Source organism: Micrasema longulum, unplaced genomic scaffold, assembly GCF_059751315.1.
Source record: "Micrasema longulum isolate JH-2025_06_02 unplaced genomic scaffold, ASM5975131v1 h1tg001131l, whole genome shotgun sequence".
NCBI classification, from domain to species: Eukaryota; Metazoa; Arthropoda; class Insecta; order Trichoptera; family Brachycentridae; genus Micrasema; species Micrasema longulum.
In genome coordinates, this window is record NW_028278319.1 from 333,366 (window position 1) to 350,883 (window position 17,518).

Here is a 17,518-nt window from a genome sequence, read left to right on the forward strand (position 1 = left end):
AACCCGATATTAAGTCGAAAACACTCGTTCAGGTTCTATTTCACACCCAGAACTATATTCTCCATCCATTTAGACATAGAGATTCTTTTAATTTACTGAAATATTTTAATTTTTACGGCCATTTTATTTTAGTTGTTTAAAACTGTCCAGAAAATAGGAAAGAAGTTGTGGTAAAGCGGAGTTCGAACCTTAGACATTCTGATACGGAGTCCGTGACACTAGCCACGGAACCACAATAGCTATAATGCAAAAGTTCAGTAGTTTTAATTTTTTTTCTGTATATAGAATATCAAACAATGCCATTTAAAAAAAAAAATGTATCTATTATCAGCGCTATGATTTTTAAAAGTTTTGCAATTTTGAAATTACACCACCCGTTACATCACGAGTTCTCTACGGTGAGTTCTGCTGATTGGTAAACTAGGTTCCCGTAAAACGGAAATCTATCACAACACTCTATTGCGAGTTGATTCACAAAATCTCATGACGTCATTCAAAGTAGAACGTTTTTATTAAAATCATTTTTATTATTTTATCGTATATTTTCAAGAAACTTTGCCGTATAATTTAATGGTCTAATTATTACCTCACGTAAGAAAACTTTTTCTATATCCAATATCCCGTAGTACTCAATTTCTTCGCTAAAACGGCGCTTTATAAATTGGCCATTATAAAAAGGCGTAGGAGGTGTTCACCATGGGAATACAAAATTACTACACCCAGTAAAAATGTAGGTACTTATTGAAAACCAGTTTGTCTTCGTGCAATTTTTTTTGATAGAAATGAGGAAAAATTTTGTAAAAATTGACGTCACTTAAGTTAAATCTATTTCAAAATTTGTTTTATCTTAAGTTTTTAAACGGCACTATTTTTCAATTACTTTATATATTCGTTTGTAAATGTTAATTACTATAATAAAGAAATATTTTTTAAACTGTGGATGTCATTAAAAAGCCATAAAAGATTTAAGTGCAATTTAATATGTATTCCATGGATAAACACATATTAATGTTTTCATTTCTGTTTTAATTAAAACAATAATTGAGAAAAACACTCGAATTTTTGAATAATCATTCATGATTTGCTTATATTTTTTTATATAAAAAAAAAACATTTATTATTATTATAAATCCTAATTATCATACACTTTTAACTAGTTGAAACCTACTGACATTATCATTATTATGGATAATTTATATGGCGCATTTGTCATAACACAGTATAAATCAAATCATCCGGATTAATGAATGTCAGACGTTATCCGGATATGCAGAAATCCAGATCAAATTACAGTAAAAATTATAATTGATGGTATAAAAAAACTTTTAAAATACATGCTTTAAGAGCCAAATGTTGGTTGCTCGATACCTTCAACCTCGGGACTGTAAACAAGGCCTGCCCTCTCGCGATACGCGTGTTCAAAGAAAACAGGGAACGTTTGATTTTAGGTAAATTAATTGACGTTATGGTTTTGAGTGTCAATCCTGGAATTAATGAAAGGAGTAAGGACTTACGGTTTCCTCCCTTTGGCACTGGTCCAGAATGACACCGTTATCGCGAGAGGGCAGGCCTTGTTTACAGTCCCGAGGTCGAAGGTATCGATCATCCAACATTTGGTCATTCGAGGCGGTCAGATTTTTTTTCGTATAAACGTATACCCGTACTTTCTCCCTGAATTATGTCATCACAGTAATGATTTTTTGGCTCTACAAGTATTTACTGTTGGCGAGTCTCTACTGTTTTTGTTGTTGTTGATAATTTGTTTCTTATGGGAGCTAGAACCATCCAAAAACTCATAAAAGAGCCCAGTTCTATTTTCTGTCTTCAGACGTACGGTATACAATTATATTAAAAAAGTACTGACACAGAACATTTCCTGATGATATTTTTTTTTTTAAAACAACCGAATCGGTTAAATGTGCTTCCTACTATTTTTAATATTATAATACACAGCGAAGAAAACGATATTAATAATTCTACCATTCGCCCCCAAACATGTTCTACAGTAAAAAAGTTTTATGACATAAAGTACCTTGATATTATTCTAGAGTAATATGAAATTGAAATCACAAATAAATGCTCTGATAAAAAGAGTTATAAAATATGGTATACTTGTCGTGCATCTGGGGATTTGCCACAAAAAAGTGTACATCAGAAATACAAGTAATACAAAATAGAGCTATAAGAAACATATTCGGTATACCAATGAAAACGCATGTCAAAGACATTTACACTCCCTCTCACTTCTGTTCAATGTACTTCATAGTCCTAACGCTCCTATATACCTGCGTGAAAATTTTTAACGCTTATCAGTTCATGGTTTACCTCTTCGTTTTGGTTCTCAAGGCACTCTCTTAATACCCATCCACAATTCCTCTTTCTTCTCCAACTCATATAGTGTCCATGCGGCTGGACTGTGGAAGCATCTCCCATCCACCATCGAAGATGTTACTGCATTATCTCTGTTTAAATCACGTCTGAAGAAACATCTCCTTTCTCTTCCTTAATCTCTCCTCCTTTCCTCTTTCCTCTATTTTCCTTTTTCCCATTGAGCAATAGTTTTGATTTAAGGTAATTTATAAAGAAATACGTTTATTTCTATTTTTATATATCTATGGCTTTTCAATCTTTATTTTTTATTGAACATATTATGGAACTTGAATAATAAAAATGAAACTTTAATTTTATTGGTTGGTTGGAAGAAATTTCCATTTGGCAATAAGCCCGCCAATGTACAAATAACATTATGTACAAAAAGTTAAATAAATAAAAATTGTAAAACATTTATTAAAGAGTTCTCCTGTTCTGAGAAGATGAATTTTTTTTCTTTGATCACGTTAAGGTTTCCAATCCCTGTATAATCTCGGGATCTCGTCCCGTTTTACAGGGATCCCGGATGATTTTTGAGAAATTAACAGAGTTATCTTCGACTGTATAAAGAAAAACCTATGTTTGTGTACGAAAATGAGTATGATGAACATGTAAAGTATCTATAATTAATTAATATCCATAAGCGTTGTCGGTAACATATAATTGAACATATTTAGAAGAAAAATTGTTTGCATATTCTGCTTTTCATACAGAAAACTGAATTTTACTATATTTGGTTGATTGTAAACTTTCATTTTAGCTGTTAAATCATCGTTGCGCCGCGCCGACAATGTCTGTTAAGTAAACTTAGAGTCGCAAAACATAAGACGCACCCGAGTACAGCCGAACGTGATTCCACACATCCCAATCTCAGGTTTCGGCCAAAAATTGGCCGAAACTCATTTTACCACCCTAAACTGAAACTTCAGTCCGTCATTATTAAAATGTTTACAGGTATTGCCGGCCCAACGACGATATTTATTTATTTATACTTTTACATTGATTGTATTCTTTTTTTTATACAGAATAATGTTCCCTCACTGGGGTGTCCCGTGCCGAGGGAAACATTTTATAAAATGTGAAACATGCCTAAGATTAGCTATTTAACAAAGTTAACATAATAATAACAATAAAAAACGTAATTAATCCAATTAACCTAATTATAATTAACATAATAAACAATAAAAAACAAAAATATTCATAAAAAACACAACCAATTTATACAGACCAATTAAAAAAATTCATAAACAGTGCATACATTTGACGTATTTGGCTTGATCCACTCATGTCTGAAGCGCCAAAAATGTGAAATCGCGCTCCCCTCACTTCTCCTCTGCAGAAGTAAGCAACTATTTGTTTTGTTTAATATTTTATTTTTTTTAATTTTCTTTGTTCTAAATATTTTTTTTAATATGCTTATATGTCTTCTTGCCCAAACTGATCATCGTGGTTTCGGATGTGACAGTGTTTAAAAAACACCCTATAATTTTTAAAAAATCTAGATTTTTTAAGCTATTAATTATTTGGCCTTTACTTATTATGGAATGTAGGAGTTTGTTTCATATGAATTAAAATACTGGTTCCATCCTATTAGAATAGTACATTAAAAAAAAATTTTGGACATAAAGGTATAAAAAATTATAATAATCTTCCCAGAGAACTAAAAACTATTAAAAATAATATATCCATAAATAAATTTAATGTTAATCTAAAGAAATTTTTAACACATGTAAAAACAACATGAAATAATTATTAGTATGAATGTATTATTGTTTTATGTTTTTTCTTTCTATATCCTATGTCTTTATATTTCTGTTTTATGTACTTGTATTTAAAATTATATAAACTCCTATATATAAACAACTAAAACAGTGTAAGTCACGTCCAAGCACAAAAGTTAGTCTCTTTTTTTGGAGAGTTGCAGTGATAACATTTACTAGATGTGTAATAGTAGATATGTTTAGAATTTACAAAAACATGTACTTTTTATGAAATTTATTTAAAAAAAATAAAAAAAAATTAAATAAATAGACCGAACTGCGAGAAATTTGAATTTAGAATAAATTAACTTCTTCGAGCCCTTACACCCAATACCTTCTCAGACTTCGCCAATTACATAATGAAAATGCAAACTGCAAAACCATAATATTATCATGTCACTTTCCACCTCAGATGGTGCATAAAGCACTGCATTCGCACACTGAATTCAGCATATATTGATCATCAGTTAAATAATTGTAAAGTAATCAGTCTTACGCTTCAGGTGTCAGTCTAGGGAGAGTAAAATATTTTAGTGTAAAATCGTATTTAAAACAAACATTTCACTCCGCCGGGATTTGAACCCTGGACCTCAAGCATTCTAAGCGAACATCCTAATCACTGCACAACGAGTCAGACTTACCTGAGTCTTTTTATTTGAGAGTATTGTACCTAGTACTCGTCAGATAAGGATGCTCACTTTAGAGGATATGCGGAATTTTGATGAAGGTATTTCAACATTATTTTTCTGTCACTCTCTCGCAATCACCTCCGTCGTACTAGTTACGCCTATCAAAAATTGACGAAATTGACGTTTCATTGTCCCGTTTTCTGCACCCCGAAACTGAACCGATACGATTTTTTTTGTAAGAAAGAGTATTGAATGAAATTTTATGTGTCGGTATATTTTGCGTTTTTCGAAAAAAGTTGTCATACATATTTGTATCCGAAGACGGCAGACAAAACTGGGCGCTTTTGAATGGTTCTAGTTGCCATAATAAACCATTAATCAGAAAAACAAAAACATGAGGATACGCTAGTGGTAAACACATGTCCAACAAAATAATAGGAACATTCATCGCGATAGATCTTCCGGTTTTTCATTGATCTCTTCGCCACTAAATCATTGTGGCATGAATATGGATTAGCATGGGTTAGCTAGCTCGAAGTTTTATTTGATCATGTTTTTAAATATATTACATAACATTATTTTACTAATCTTTTTTGTCTTTGCTACATAATTACATGTTCTTTTTGTTTGGTTTCTTGTACATACGTTTCTTCATATAACCGTTGTAATTGTCTTAGGCCGTATATATAATACATGAATAAATTAATATTTGTAGTGGGTAAAAAAATCATTGATCTTGTGATCTAGGGATAAAATACGAGAGTATGTTTGAATGAAGAAAACTCAGATCGCGTTTTAGAGAATCCCTAAATTAATAACTTATTATCTAAGTAAAATTTCCCAAAGGCAGTGTCCACGAAAATTTTGATATTCTGATTTATTATTTATTTATTTGAATGCGTACTTACGTAACGTAATAGTGGGTGCGACTTTACTGCGTTCGCAAAAAAATTAAATCCACGTGGTAAAAATACCGAAATTCAAGGTTAAGTATCTACCTAAGTAAAAACATGTTTTTTTTACTAAGACCATAAAAGTTATAATTTCGCACTTATGTGTAAATTTTCACGGGCGAATAATATTATTTTAGTACCTACTGAGTGATAATTGAAAATGATAACATTGTCTGTATTAACAGCACAGGCGTCTGATTTTTTTTTATTCAGACAGAACCCAAACATAAATTGAAAATAACGAATGTGATTTTCAACAAAATGTTCTTCATCATCACAATTCCCTTTCCGCACTGGTGCAGAGGGCACTACATTGATACACCAATCGCATCGTTTCTTAATTGTTTTTGTTACATGAAGGTAAGATGATCAGCCCAGTGCAAAAACACCTTTTTCAATAAATATTTCATGACAACCATGTCGGTAATCGAACCCGAGTCCCTTTTGCATAGTTGGCAAACGCGCTGACCGTTACACACCAGGCGGACTAAAAATATTAATATGGTAAAACTTCAATTATCCGGATTGCCAGATTTTATTGCTTTTGTAATAATACGGGGAATTGTAATCGTATAAAAAACTTATTTTAACATGTGGGCAAAGGTAAAATGCAAAATTGAACGAAAATTAAAAACGAATACTTTTTTTCCTTTATAACGATCTGAATATTAATGACTAGTTCAGATAAACGGATTCCCATTATATTATATGAGTCCCTAATCGAATTGTAGTAACTCATTGGAATGTAATTCATTTGTGTAATATTTTGTAAAATACTTTGTATGATACAAATTTTTTTTTAATTCTTCTTTCCAATAACTATCAGCTACATTTTTCATGAAACATTTAAGTTTGTACGTGAAAATTCTCGAGGGAAATTCATTGTAATTTATCATGGAAACAAAAGACGAGTGATACTTTAATCCAAGAATTTGGAATATCCAGTGACCGGTTTTATCGCTCATTCATACTTAAGCCAGTCTCGGAGATGTTGCGAAAGCAATGAAACTGCTCACTGGATATTTCAAATTTGTGGATTAAAGTGTCACTCGTCTTTTATTTTTATAATAAAAAACATTTACCATGTGTAAAAAAAAAAACAAATTACAAATTACAAATAAAACAATTATAGATTTTCACAAGTAGCACCAGAGTAATTGAAAATATATTCTCAAACATAAATATCGTAATAAAAATATTATGTTGTTAATATGTTTTTATTTTAAAATTTAGTTTTTTTAAACTTTAATTATTTTATTTTTATTTTTCATTTTATTAACATAAACGGCAAATCTGCCATTGGCAAAAATTTATAAAACTAACATATTTCGCTTGATATATATATTTAAAAAAAAAAACATAAATTTCCTTTTACCCAAGAATAAAAAAAATAATAAACCTCAAAATTATAAAAGATTTACATATAAAAAAATTACTTAAAAATTATACAACATATTCAGTAGAAAGTTTAAATAATTTAAGAATAAATGTAAAAAAACAAAATTAAATAATAAAACAATTTACAGTAATACAACAAGAAAATCAAAAGTACTGTTTCATACAGCTGGGCAAAGTGAACAAAAAACTGTATATATTATGAAATGCATGAATAAATAAATATAATTACCATTCACCATCTTTGAAAAAGTTCAAAAAGTTTGTTCTATAGGAACAAGATCCTTCACTAAATATATCCGATACGTGGGAATAACTATTGCCGAGTTCATAAAGTTTGTTTAATACTGTATTACAAGTATACACTGTCCGTGAATTGTTGCTACAAAACGATGCAAAAGGCATTGCAAGAAATATGTATAAGAATTATAATATACAACGAGCATAGTAATTTTCTTCATCTACAAATAACATGGTTTTATGTGTAAATGTTTGCAGCGTGAATATGATTTTCAAACAAAGGAAAATTTATGTGCAAACTGAAATATTATATTGCGTGCAATGTCTTGAATACAAGGCGTTACGAAAACATATAATAAATAAATAATGAATGGTGCATTTTATATTATCACAAACACCGCCCCTACAATCTAAACAATACGAATTAATAAACGCCACATACCAATAATATAATCACAAGATCCTCGACTCAAAGACAGCTCAACTCTTTGAGACCGTATGTATGTTCAAACGAACACTAACTTTGCGATTTTATTTTTGCTATAAAAAATAAAATAATTGTGTCAGGTTTTTGTTTTCTAATTGCTGGCAATCTTTTCTATGGATCCTATTTTTGTACGTTCGGTTGCAATCCGTGATCCCGCTTGAAATGGCGTTCACATTTTGACAGTTCGACTCTCGTTATTATTTGCATTATTTATGACCAAATACCAACTAGTCTGTGACCTAATACGTCTAAATTTATGTATTTTATCATTATCATTGTTTATTTAATAAAATGGATTTTCTTATGTATTTGCCACTGGTATTTATTTCCTTACTAATATGCTACTAATTGTATTTTCAAAGTTTCGTGGGATGGAGATGACTTTTGTTAAAAACAAACATCCATATAGGTAGAGTCATCGGAAAGCGTCTGGGTTTTATAACAATGTTTTGTTTTTGAAATTATCCATATATACATAGATATATATATATTATTAGTTAATGTATAACTAGATGATCAAATTATATTTGTAAAACTATCAAAAATAAATACAATACACAAATACATATATATATACATAATATACTAGTAGCAATAACTTCTTAGCTATTAGGAAATTTAAAAAGAAACAATAAAAACGTTCAAATAGTTCTCTTTTATCAAATATTGTTTGTATGGGGGTGCTTTAATTAAGGGGTACTCTTCTGAATATTATGTACCTCCTAGAGAGTGGTTAATTTGTTGATTTTTATTTTTTGCATGCGACTGCACTTTGCTTCATCTATGGCTACACTGGAGATTAAACGTCAAATAAATACAAATACGTGGAACCAAACGTGATGATTTTCATTTAGAACATTATTGCGAGCTTAAGCATTACCCAAAAAACCTTAATTATGGTGAATTGACTAAACCGTCTTGTTTTTTTTTTTTTAAACAGTTTTGTACATCATCTGACGTTTAATCATATGGCCATGTAAGAAGCAAAGTAGTCTCATGCAAATCCCTAACCTTACCACTCTCTAGGGGGCAGAGAAGATTCAGAATGGCACTCCAAGTTTTAAAGGGTTAAACAAATACAATCCTACACCCTTTTCGGTCAAAAGGACTTTGACTAATATGCAATCAAAATCTATAACCTAATTACACTGTCCATTAAAACAATAAGTAACGAGAAAATATTTGTTAATACTATAAAAAAATGGATAGTGGAGGTAGGTATAAGTAAAATGTTAACATATTACAACAGAGATGAAGAACATTTTAGATTAGGTAATATGGAAGTCTAGGCATCTACAGGGCTTATGACCTGTCAATGGCTGGTTTAATTGGCCACTTTACACACTGTGTAACATTCACCGTTCTGCCCATATTTGAACATCTATATTCCTTCGATTCTTTCATCTGTTGAGCCTTGTAGATGCCTAGACTTCTATATTACCTTCTCTTAAATGTTCTTCATCTCTGTTGTAATATGTTGATATAAACAGCTCCCCAGGGAGTTGAATCCAGTCCTTGTCTACAAACATTTGGACAAACTCAAAATATTGTTGATAAGTAAAATGGGTTATGTCTTCGGTCAAATCAATTTTAGTCCTGCTCCATAAATTAGTGTATAGTTTATGCTTTATTTATTTATTTCGACGGCTTACGCCTTTGACAAAGCATAAAATAATACTAAAAAACAATATTAATAAAACAAAACACCTGAACACAGTATAAAAAAATTTAATACATAAAAAAATCAGCAGAAAATGAGGAAATAATAAAAATAAAAAAATATATATATAATATAGGTTTGCAGCAAATTAAAAATAAATAAAGGATTTAAATAAAAAAGTATTGAAGTTACAGAAGCGATATATCATAGCATAAAGAGTAAAATAAGTATGACAATTAGTACATTTTTATAATTTAGAAAAGAAGATATTAAAAAGTAATGATTTTAATTGGTATAAAGATAAATTAAATAAATCTAAGTTTCCATGTTTGTTTGCTAACATGTGAAACCGTGGAATAGGTGAGTATTTGGCATAGTTTGATCTATGCAAATCAACAGCAAAATAAGTATTTTGTCTCGTCCCACGCTGTCTCACATAAAAATTCACATAATTAAAAGTTCTGGACTGTCAAGAACATTATTCAATAACTTGAAAAGCAAGACTAAATCTGAAATTTCTCTTCTATCAATAATATATATTAATTTTAACTGCTTCATTAAACATTCATAGTTAAGCTCTTCAATTGGAATGTTTAATTTGAAATTTATAATTTTTAAAAACCTGTGTTGGACCTTCTCCATATTGTTTTTTATGGGTAACATAATGAGGAGACCAAACTGAGGACCTGTGATATTCTAACTGGCTTCTTACTAGGGTCATGTATAATATTTTTAATGCATCAACAGACTTAAACTCTCTTGTTGTTCTGATAATAAAGCCTAGGGTTTTTGTGGCTCTATTTGCCATCTCATCCATATGGGTAACAAAAGTTAATTTATTATCAAAGATGACACCTAGATCATATGATCATATTTATGTTTTGTTTTACTTTTTGTATGTTTTATAATAAATATGATATACATATAAGGTATACGGACAGAAATTAAATATATTTGCAAAGTTTTAAACCGTTTTAAAATTTTGTAAATTTCTCTTCGTGTTAACAATCTTTTCTATGTAGAAAAATACAAAGTAGTAGTGTTAAGTGTCCTCAACACGGGTTACCCCAGTTAGGACAAATTATTTTTATTGTTTAAAACCTTTCAGACCCGAAGTAATTCCTGGGGATATAAAAAATATTTTGTATTGTGCTTACTAAAAGAATTATTTGAAAAAAATGGTACATTTAACCTTTTTTATCATTAAACTTTTTATGAACAATGGGTCTTAAACTGGGACTAAAACTGGACGGAAACAACGGAGTTTTAGTCCCAACACTTATGTATGGAAGTGAAACATGGAACTGGCAGAGGAAGGATGAAAGCCGAGTGAACGCGGTTGAAATGCGATCTCTTAGACGAATGTGTGGGAAATCAATGTATGACAGGGTTACGAATGATGAAATCAGGCGAGAGTGTAAATCTGAGACAAGTATGATTGATAAGATTAAGAAAGGGTCTCTGAGATGGTTTGGTCACGTAGAACGAATGGACGGCGAGAGAATGGTAAAACAAGTATATATGGCAAAAATGAACGGCAACGTTAGACGAGGACGACCAAGGAAGACGTGGCATGATCAGATAAACCAAAAGCTTTAGTCTGGTCATGTCAAAAGCAGACAGAACCAAGGGGAATGTATGACAAGATGTATGAATGTGGAAGCGGCAGGCTAGAATTGTATGCCAGGATAGACGTGTGTGGCGGTCCATTCTCTCTGCCTACCCCTACGGGGAAATGGCGTGATGGTAGTAGTAGTAGCAGTAGTAGGTCTTAAACTGATAATGATTCGAAAATGTTTATGTAACCTTACAACGTGTGTTTATTCGATCAAATTAGTTTAATTTTATTGAAAACTCGGCTTAAAAATCATTTGAAAGGACGACTAGAATTAGTTTTTAAACAAACAAACCAGCCAGAAGTCGGCTGTCAAACCAAAAAACGTAATTTTTGTTGTACTGCCGACTACTTACATCAACTCTGTTTTTGTAATAGTAATGTTATAGTTTAAAAAATAAAAACGTCTGTAAATAAATATTGTTATCTGCATGTCCCTAAAAAAACGTACTTAGACCAGCAATTAAAAAATAACTCGCTTTTTAATTTTGCTAGGTACTGGAGTAAATAAATCATAAATATCGTTCATATTTCTATTTATACCCGTCTGAAAGGGTTAAAATTGCTTATAATGAAAAAAAAAAAAAAAAAAAAAAAAAAACAATTGTGTAGAATCCTCTTACCTACTTGTCTGTACATTATTTAGACAACCCAGTTGTTAGCTGTTTTGCTTTATAAAAATCAACAGTGAAATCACTCCCTAACATCCCAAACTGTTTATTAGTTTCAGTTTCGTTATTTCAAGTTCATTTTTCAATTTTACAAAATGCTATAATGCCCAGACTTCCATATTGCTTTCTTAAATACGTTCACCATTTCTGTTGAAATATCTGTCCGTTGTCTATCCGCTTTTTTTCTCTTCATATTATTATATTATCTTCATTTTAGTATATTTGTATCTTTTAATTTTAATTTTTGTAATTCTTTAATTATAATTACCGTGAAATGGGGTAAGATTCGGTACAAGTTTTAGGAAAATTTTAGACCATAATGAAAAGTACAGAATTATGATTTGAAATAAAATCATACTGATAAACTTTTACCAAGAGAATAGTATAATAATAAAATTAATAATACAACCCTGCTCCATATCTAAGAAGAAAAAAAAGTGGCATTTCAATAACATCCCTCCGAATTTGGAATTGGATTTTTGTTAGACCATTTTCATTGAATTTAATCGTGAATCTTTCCAAAAACAAAAACCATGCTCAAAGGGAAACGTTTTCAAACCATTTCCGACATTGAGAAGACCACGGCAGAGCAGCAGTAATTCCTTCCGAAAGAAGTCTTCCAGAAATGCGTCCAATCATGGAACCAACGTTAGGATAAATGCATCGCTGGCCAAGTAGTACTTCGAAGAAGATTTATTCGAATTCGATGGAGATTTAATATCAAGAACAAAATAGTAATGGTACCATTTGGGTAACATTGAAACCGCAAACATTACACTGTATATTTATAGCGGCTTTAATTGAAGAGATGATTCATAATTCTCGCAAGGTTTCTACCATGCAAATGTAAGTTTGTACGTCATCAGTACAATCTACAAAACACGAGTATTATCTGCGAACTTTTAAGTTAATTTAACGAGTAAGTTCGGTGTTTTTATTTGTTGTTTTTTTTGTTGTTTAAAGACTATCAAATAAGCCGAAAATATATAAGTACTTTAATTTTTATGTATTGAATTATCAGTGCTGTGGTTTTTAAAGTTTTGTCATTTTGAAATTACTCCGCGAGGGACGTCGCAAGTCCTTTTTTTATTTTATTTTTTTATTTATTTGACTTTTTGTACATAATGCAATTTGTACATTGGCGGGCGTATTGCCAAATGGCCATTTCTTCCAACCAACCAATAAAATAAAAGTTTTATTTTTATAATTCAAGTAAAAAAATATTAAAACGCTAAAGATATATAAAAATAGAAATAAACGTACTTCTTTATAAATAACCTTCAATCAGAACTATTACTTAATGGAAAAAAGGAAAGGAGGAGAGATTAAGGAAGAGAAAGGAGACGTTTCTTTAGACATTCTCTCCCGCTTCTCGGTGTGTTCTGCTAATTCGTCATTTGGCTTCCCAAAAATGAAATCTATCACTCGATTGATTTAGAAGAACAAGTGACGTCGTTCAAAGTAGTTTGTTTTTATAAAAATCTTTTTTTTCATGCATTTTTTTTATGGGAGGTAGGATCATCCAAAAACCTTTAAAAGTGCCTAGTTTTATCTGGCGTCTTCGGACGAACGGAAAAGGGAAAAGCAATTTCTCAAAATATACAAGGATTAGGACTAATTATCCATTGGCTAAATTACGCGTCAGTTTTACACAATGTTTACTAATAACAATCTTGTATCGTATATAGACTATCAGCATTTCGTGTTAAAAGTTTCTAAAGACTTCTGATATTTTACAACAACAACAACAACAAACCATCACACCGTTTCCCCCCATAGGGGTTTATAAATTGATTTAAAATTGAAAAATAATAAAAAACACGAAAAACATTATTTTCCCAAGGTAAAAAGTAATTAAATTTAACGAAATCTATAATAATAATAAACTCAAAGATTCATTTAAATTTTGTAAGCAAATAATAATTATCCATTATATTACGAATTATAATCGAAAATGTAAATATAACATTTAAGGTAACTAAAAAAGATTATTTATTTATTTATTAAGGAAAGCATACAGTCTTTATATAAACACAAAGTACAAAAGGACAATATAAAAAAGTAAGACCAATTACAGATTTATTGATTTATTGTTATTGTCACTAAATTTTATCAGAACAATAAAAATGAGAGATAAACATAAAACAGCTCGCTACGGGTTTAGAACCCGGATAATTTGATTACACGGAGGTTCGCATAATTGCATCCGAAAACAATGTGTATCTATCATAAAAAATATCTGCTAATACAGATGAATATAATTTAAATTCACCCCAATGTTTCATAGCCCTGAAGCGTAAGACTGTACCTCGTAGCAAATTATCGATTCACGCTGCATACGCTATACAAATTTAATATATGTAGTGCCTTATTCACCCTTAAATTTAAATTTAGTCAACTGACGAGCAATGTAAGTTCAATTAAGCTGATGATTTACTTTTAATATGTTCGTAATAAATATTTCAAATGTAAAAAAATCCTCCATCAATTCATTTATGCTTCTCTCTTGATCAAAATTTCAATAATAGAAATTTGTTGTAGTTTAAATTAATTTAAAATTCGCCGTTCGCCTACAATGTTTGAGGTCCCCCGTTCGATTCCTCTTAAGGTGGATGTGAATTATTGGTTTTAAAAGTTGTAATACGCTACAATATTTAATTGTCCCTAGATTAGGACCTGACGCGAAAGAATGAACGAATTCCCTTATTTGTAAAAAAAAATGATCCTGATACGCTGCAATAGGAGTACCAATGCAGTATCCTATGCACCATTGGGTGCTTATAAGGAAACTGTGATGAATAATTTAACTTAAGCAAAGAAGAACAATAACGGAAGATTTTAGTTAATGTCAAAAGTAAAAAAAAAATGTGCAAAAAATAACTTTTAAATTAAATGTACGGGTACTTTTGTTGTTCGATACTCCTCCATTTTTGTTTATGCATATAATGTTTCATTTTTGTTATTATCGATAAACGAAGGTACTTACTTTTTTATTTCCTCTTCAGCGGGTACACCATCCTCGCTTCCATCAGCGAAATAATTCTTCCCAGCCGGTAAGTATATCCTGTCGGGAATATTTACATCCGTATTGCGAAACTCCATAGCAACTTGTACACAAAACCATCGCACTTTTGCGAGGCGTAAATGAAAACATCGACGAAATTCTGAAAAAAATCACCCGCACACGTAAAAGCAATGCGCTACGCGTTCGCCATATTCTACGCCGACCGAAAAACTGACAACACTTATCTATACATGCAAAACGCGACTTGATTGCATCTCACATTTATATTTGACGTAAACTGGTTTTAAATGTTTACTGACACTTCACGCGTGGATAAAATCTCAAAAAACTCACAGAATATTTATAAATAAATGATTCTGTCACTCAAGTTTAGTAATACGTTGTACCAGGACGGAAATAATACAATAATACACAGTAGCTCTGTTTATTTTTCCTTTTTCAGTATTGTTATGCGGCCTATGAGCAAGTTCTAGAAGTTTTTGTATGCGTCATTTTTACGTGTTTTGGCGGTATTTTAATTTTCGCGGTTTTCAGTTGGTATCAATGCGTTTGTCTCTGGTCGTGTGGCGTGTGGTGGCGGGAAACGCTCTGATTGGGTTTTATAAACTTTTCTTCGGATTCCAGAAGCGGCTGAAGGCCGCGATAAGAACTTTCCGAGATGATGTCACGAATTATTTATTTATTTTTGTTTGCTACAACCTATAACCATCTCCTAAAGAATGTGCAGGGATGGGATCTGACGATGAACGATTGTTATTATTAGGGATGTGCGCAATTTTTATTTTTTCATTTTGAACGCCCTAGGGGCTTATACATTTTGAATTATACGTGGCATGTTTACACTTCAAACTGGAAAGTGATAATCTGTGTAAAATAAATAAACACAAAATACAAATGGAAATGAATTATATAAATAAAACCACAAAAACAATAAGGTACTCAAACACAAAATGGCTAAATGACCTAATAAATTATTCTGCCTTTTCATCATTAATAAGTTTTTCTTTCAATTTCGATATTGAAAAGTAAAATATATAAATAGAGCTACAATCACTGTCAAATTTATCATAAAGTTCACATCGTATGAATATGGCATGTATTTTTAAATCCAAATTCTCAATAATATTTGTGACATACGTCTGTGTTAACAAGTTATTCTTGCTTATATACATGCCCGGAGCCCTAAAAATAATGACACCTAACTCATGCCCAAACGCTCAGTCATGCCCAACGCGTATTTAGTCGTTCAACGACCGCCACCCAGGCGTGAGGTTTAGAATCGAAACCAAAACGCCTGCGTGTGTCATGAAAGTGTGTAAAAACCTTTCGTATAAACATTGTAAAAAAATCATGTAACTTTTCAATGGTAAATATTTGTTCATGACTGATTAAAAAACCTTAAAACAATTCAAATTCAAACCCAATATTATTTTTGGTACACATTAAACTACGCCTATCGGCGCAATTGCTAAGCTTTTCTTACTTACAGGACTGCAATAATAGGAGTGTGTTTTTAAAATACGAGTATAATAAATTTGAATTCATATTGTTTTTAATCCCCAAAATCCAATGAAAATAAATAAATGGGTCGAAATTAGGAGGAATTTCAGGAAGGAATCTGATTCGAATCCAACAAAAATGAAAATACGAACTTTTTATGAATCAAAAACGAGTATCCTCCAATAATGGTATCATATGCGAGATCGTTGAATGCAGCCCTGGATTAATAAACAAACTCTTTCTACTTTTTAAAATATTTTACTCTCTAGGGCGGAATATTGATATGTCAATGGTCCCAACTGAACACAGGACTTTTGGCCCATGAAATTGAGACTTATGTCTCAAAAAATGTGTAATAAACTGTTTTTAAATAAATAAATATTTCCAATCCATGTCAACACACTCGGTTAGAATTTAGCACATAATTCCGTTATTTTCAAAAGAACAAACCATTACGCCGTTTCCCCGTTAGGGTAGAAAGAGAGAATAGAATGCCATACCAATCTGTCTTTGCATTATTTCTGCAGTCATACATTTTCTCATGCACGCCCGCCGATTATTCCCACTTTTGAAATGTCCATCTCTAAGTATTTGTTGAATTTGGTCATTCTATGTCTACTCGGTCTACCTCGATTTCTGCATCCATCAACATTCGCATAGAAAAATACTTTTAGCCGTTCTTTCGCTGTCCATTCGCTCTACACGTCCAAGCCATCGCCGAACTCTTTTCTTGATTTTGTCGATAATGCTTACCCCAGCCTTAACATAATGTACGGATCTCTACATTTGTGCACCCATCGTACATAACTTTACCACACATTTACTACGGGAAATTGAATACAAAAAATGTTTTCTTACGCGCGGTAAAATTAAATCATTGAATGGCGAAGTTTCTTGAAAATGTACGAAAAAAATAATAAAAATTGACTACCTTGAACGACGTCACTAGTTCTTCCAAATCGACCAATGATAGTGTTGTGATATATCTCCGGTTTACGGGAAGCCAATTAAATCCAATCAGCCGAACTCACCAAAGAGAACTTGTGACGTCACACACGGAGTAATTTCAAAAGGACTTGGTTCGATAATCTATTAAGAACTTATTCATACTATTTTTAGCTGACAGTTGCGGTGCTAAACAAAAATATTATTGTGTTTTTCCCATCCCTGGTATAAAGCCTAACTCAGGAAAACTTTGAACAAATAATATTAC

At 31.3% G+C, this 17,518-nt stretch overlaps 1 protein-coding gene across 1 annotated transcript in view; it reads right to left on the bottom strand.

Moving 5' to 3' along the window:
• LOC148276903 (uncharacterized) overlaps positions 1 to 15,347 on the bottom strand; it is a 40,640-nt gene extending 25,293 nt beyond the window's left edge. Inside the window, exon 1 of the mRNA XM_088233609.1 lies at positions 14,767 to 15,347. Coding sequence (XP_088089735.1) covers positions 14,767 to 14,882 — 116 coding nt within the window. The 5' untranslated portion in view covers positions 14,883 to 15,347. The remainder of the gene's footprint in view (positions 1 to 14,766) is intronic.
• Between the last annotated feature and the right edge of the window lie 2,171 nt (positions 15,348 to 17,518).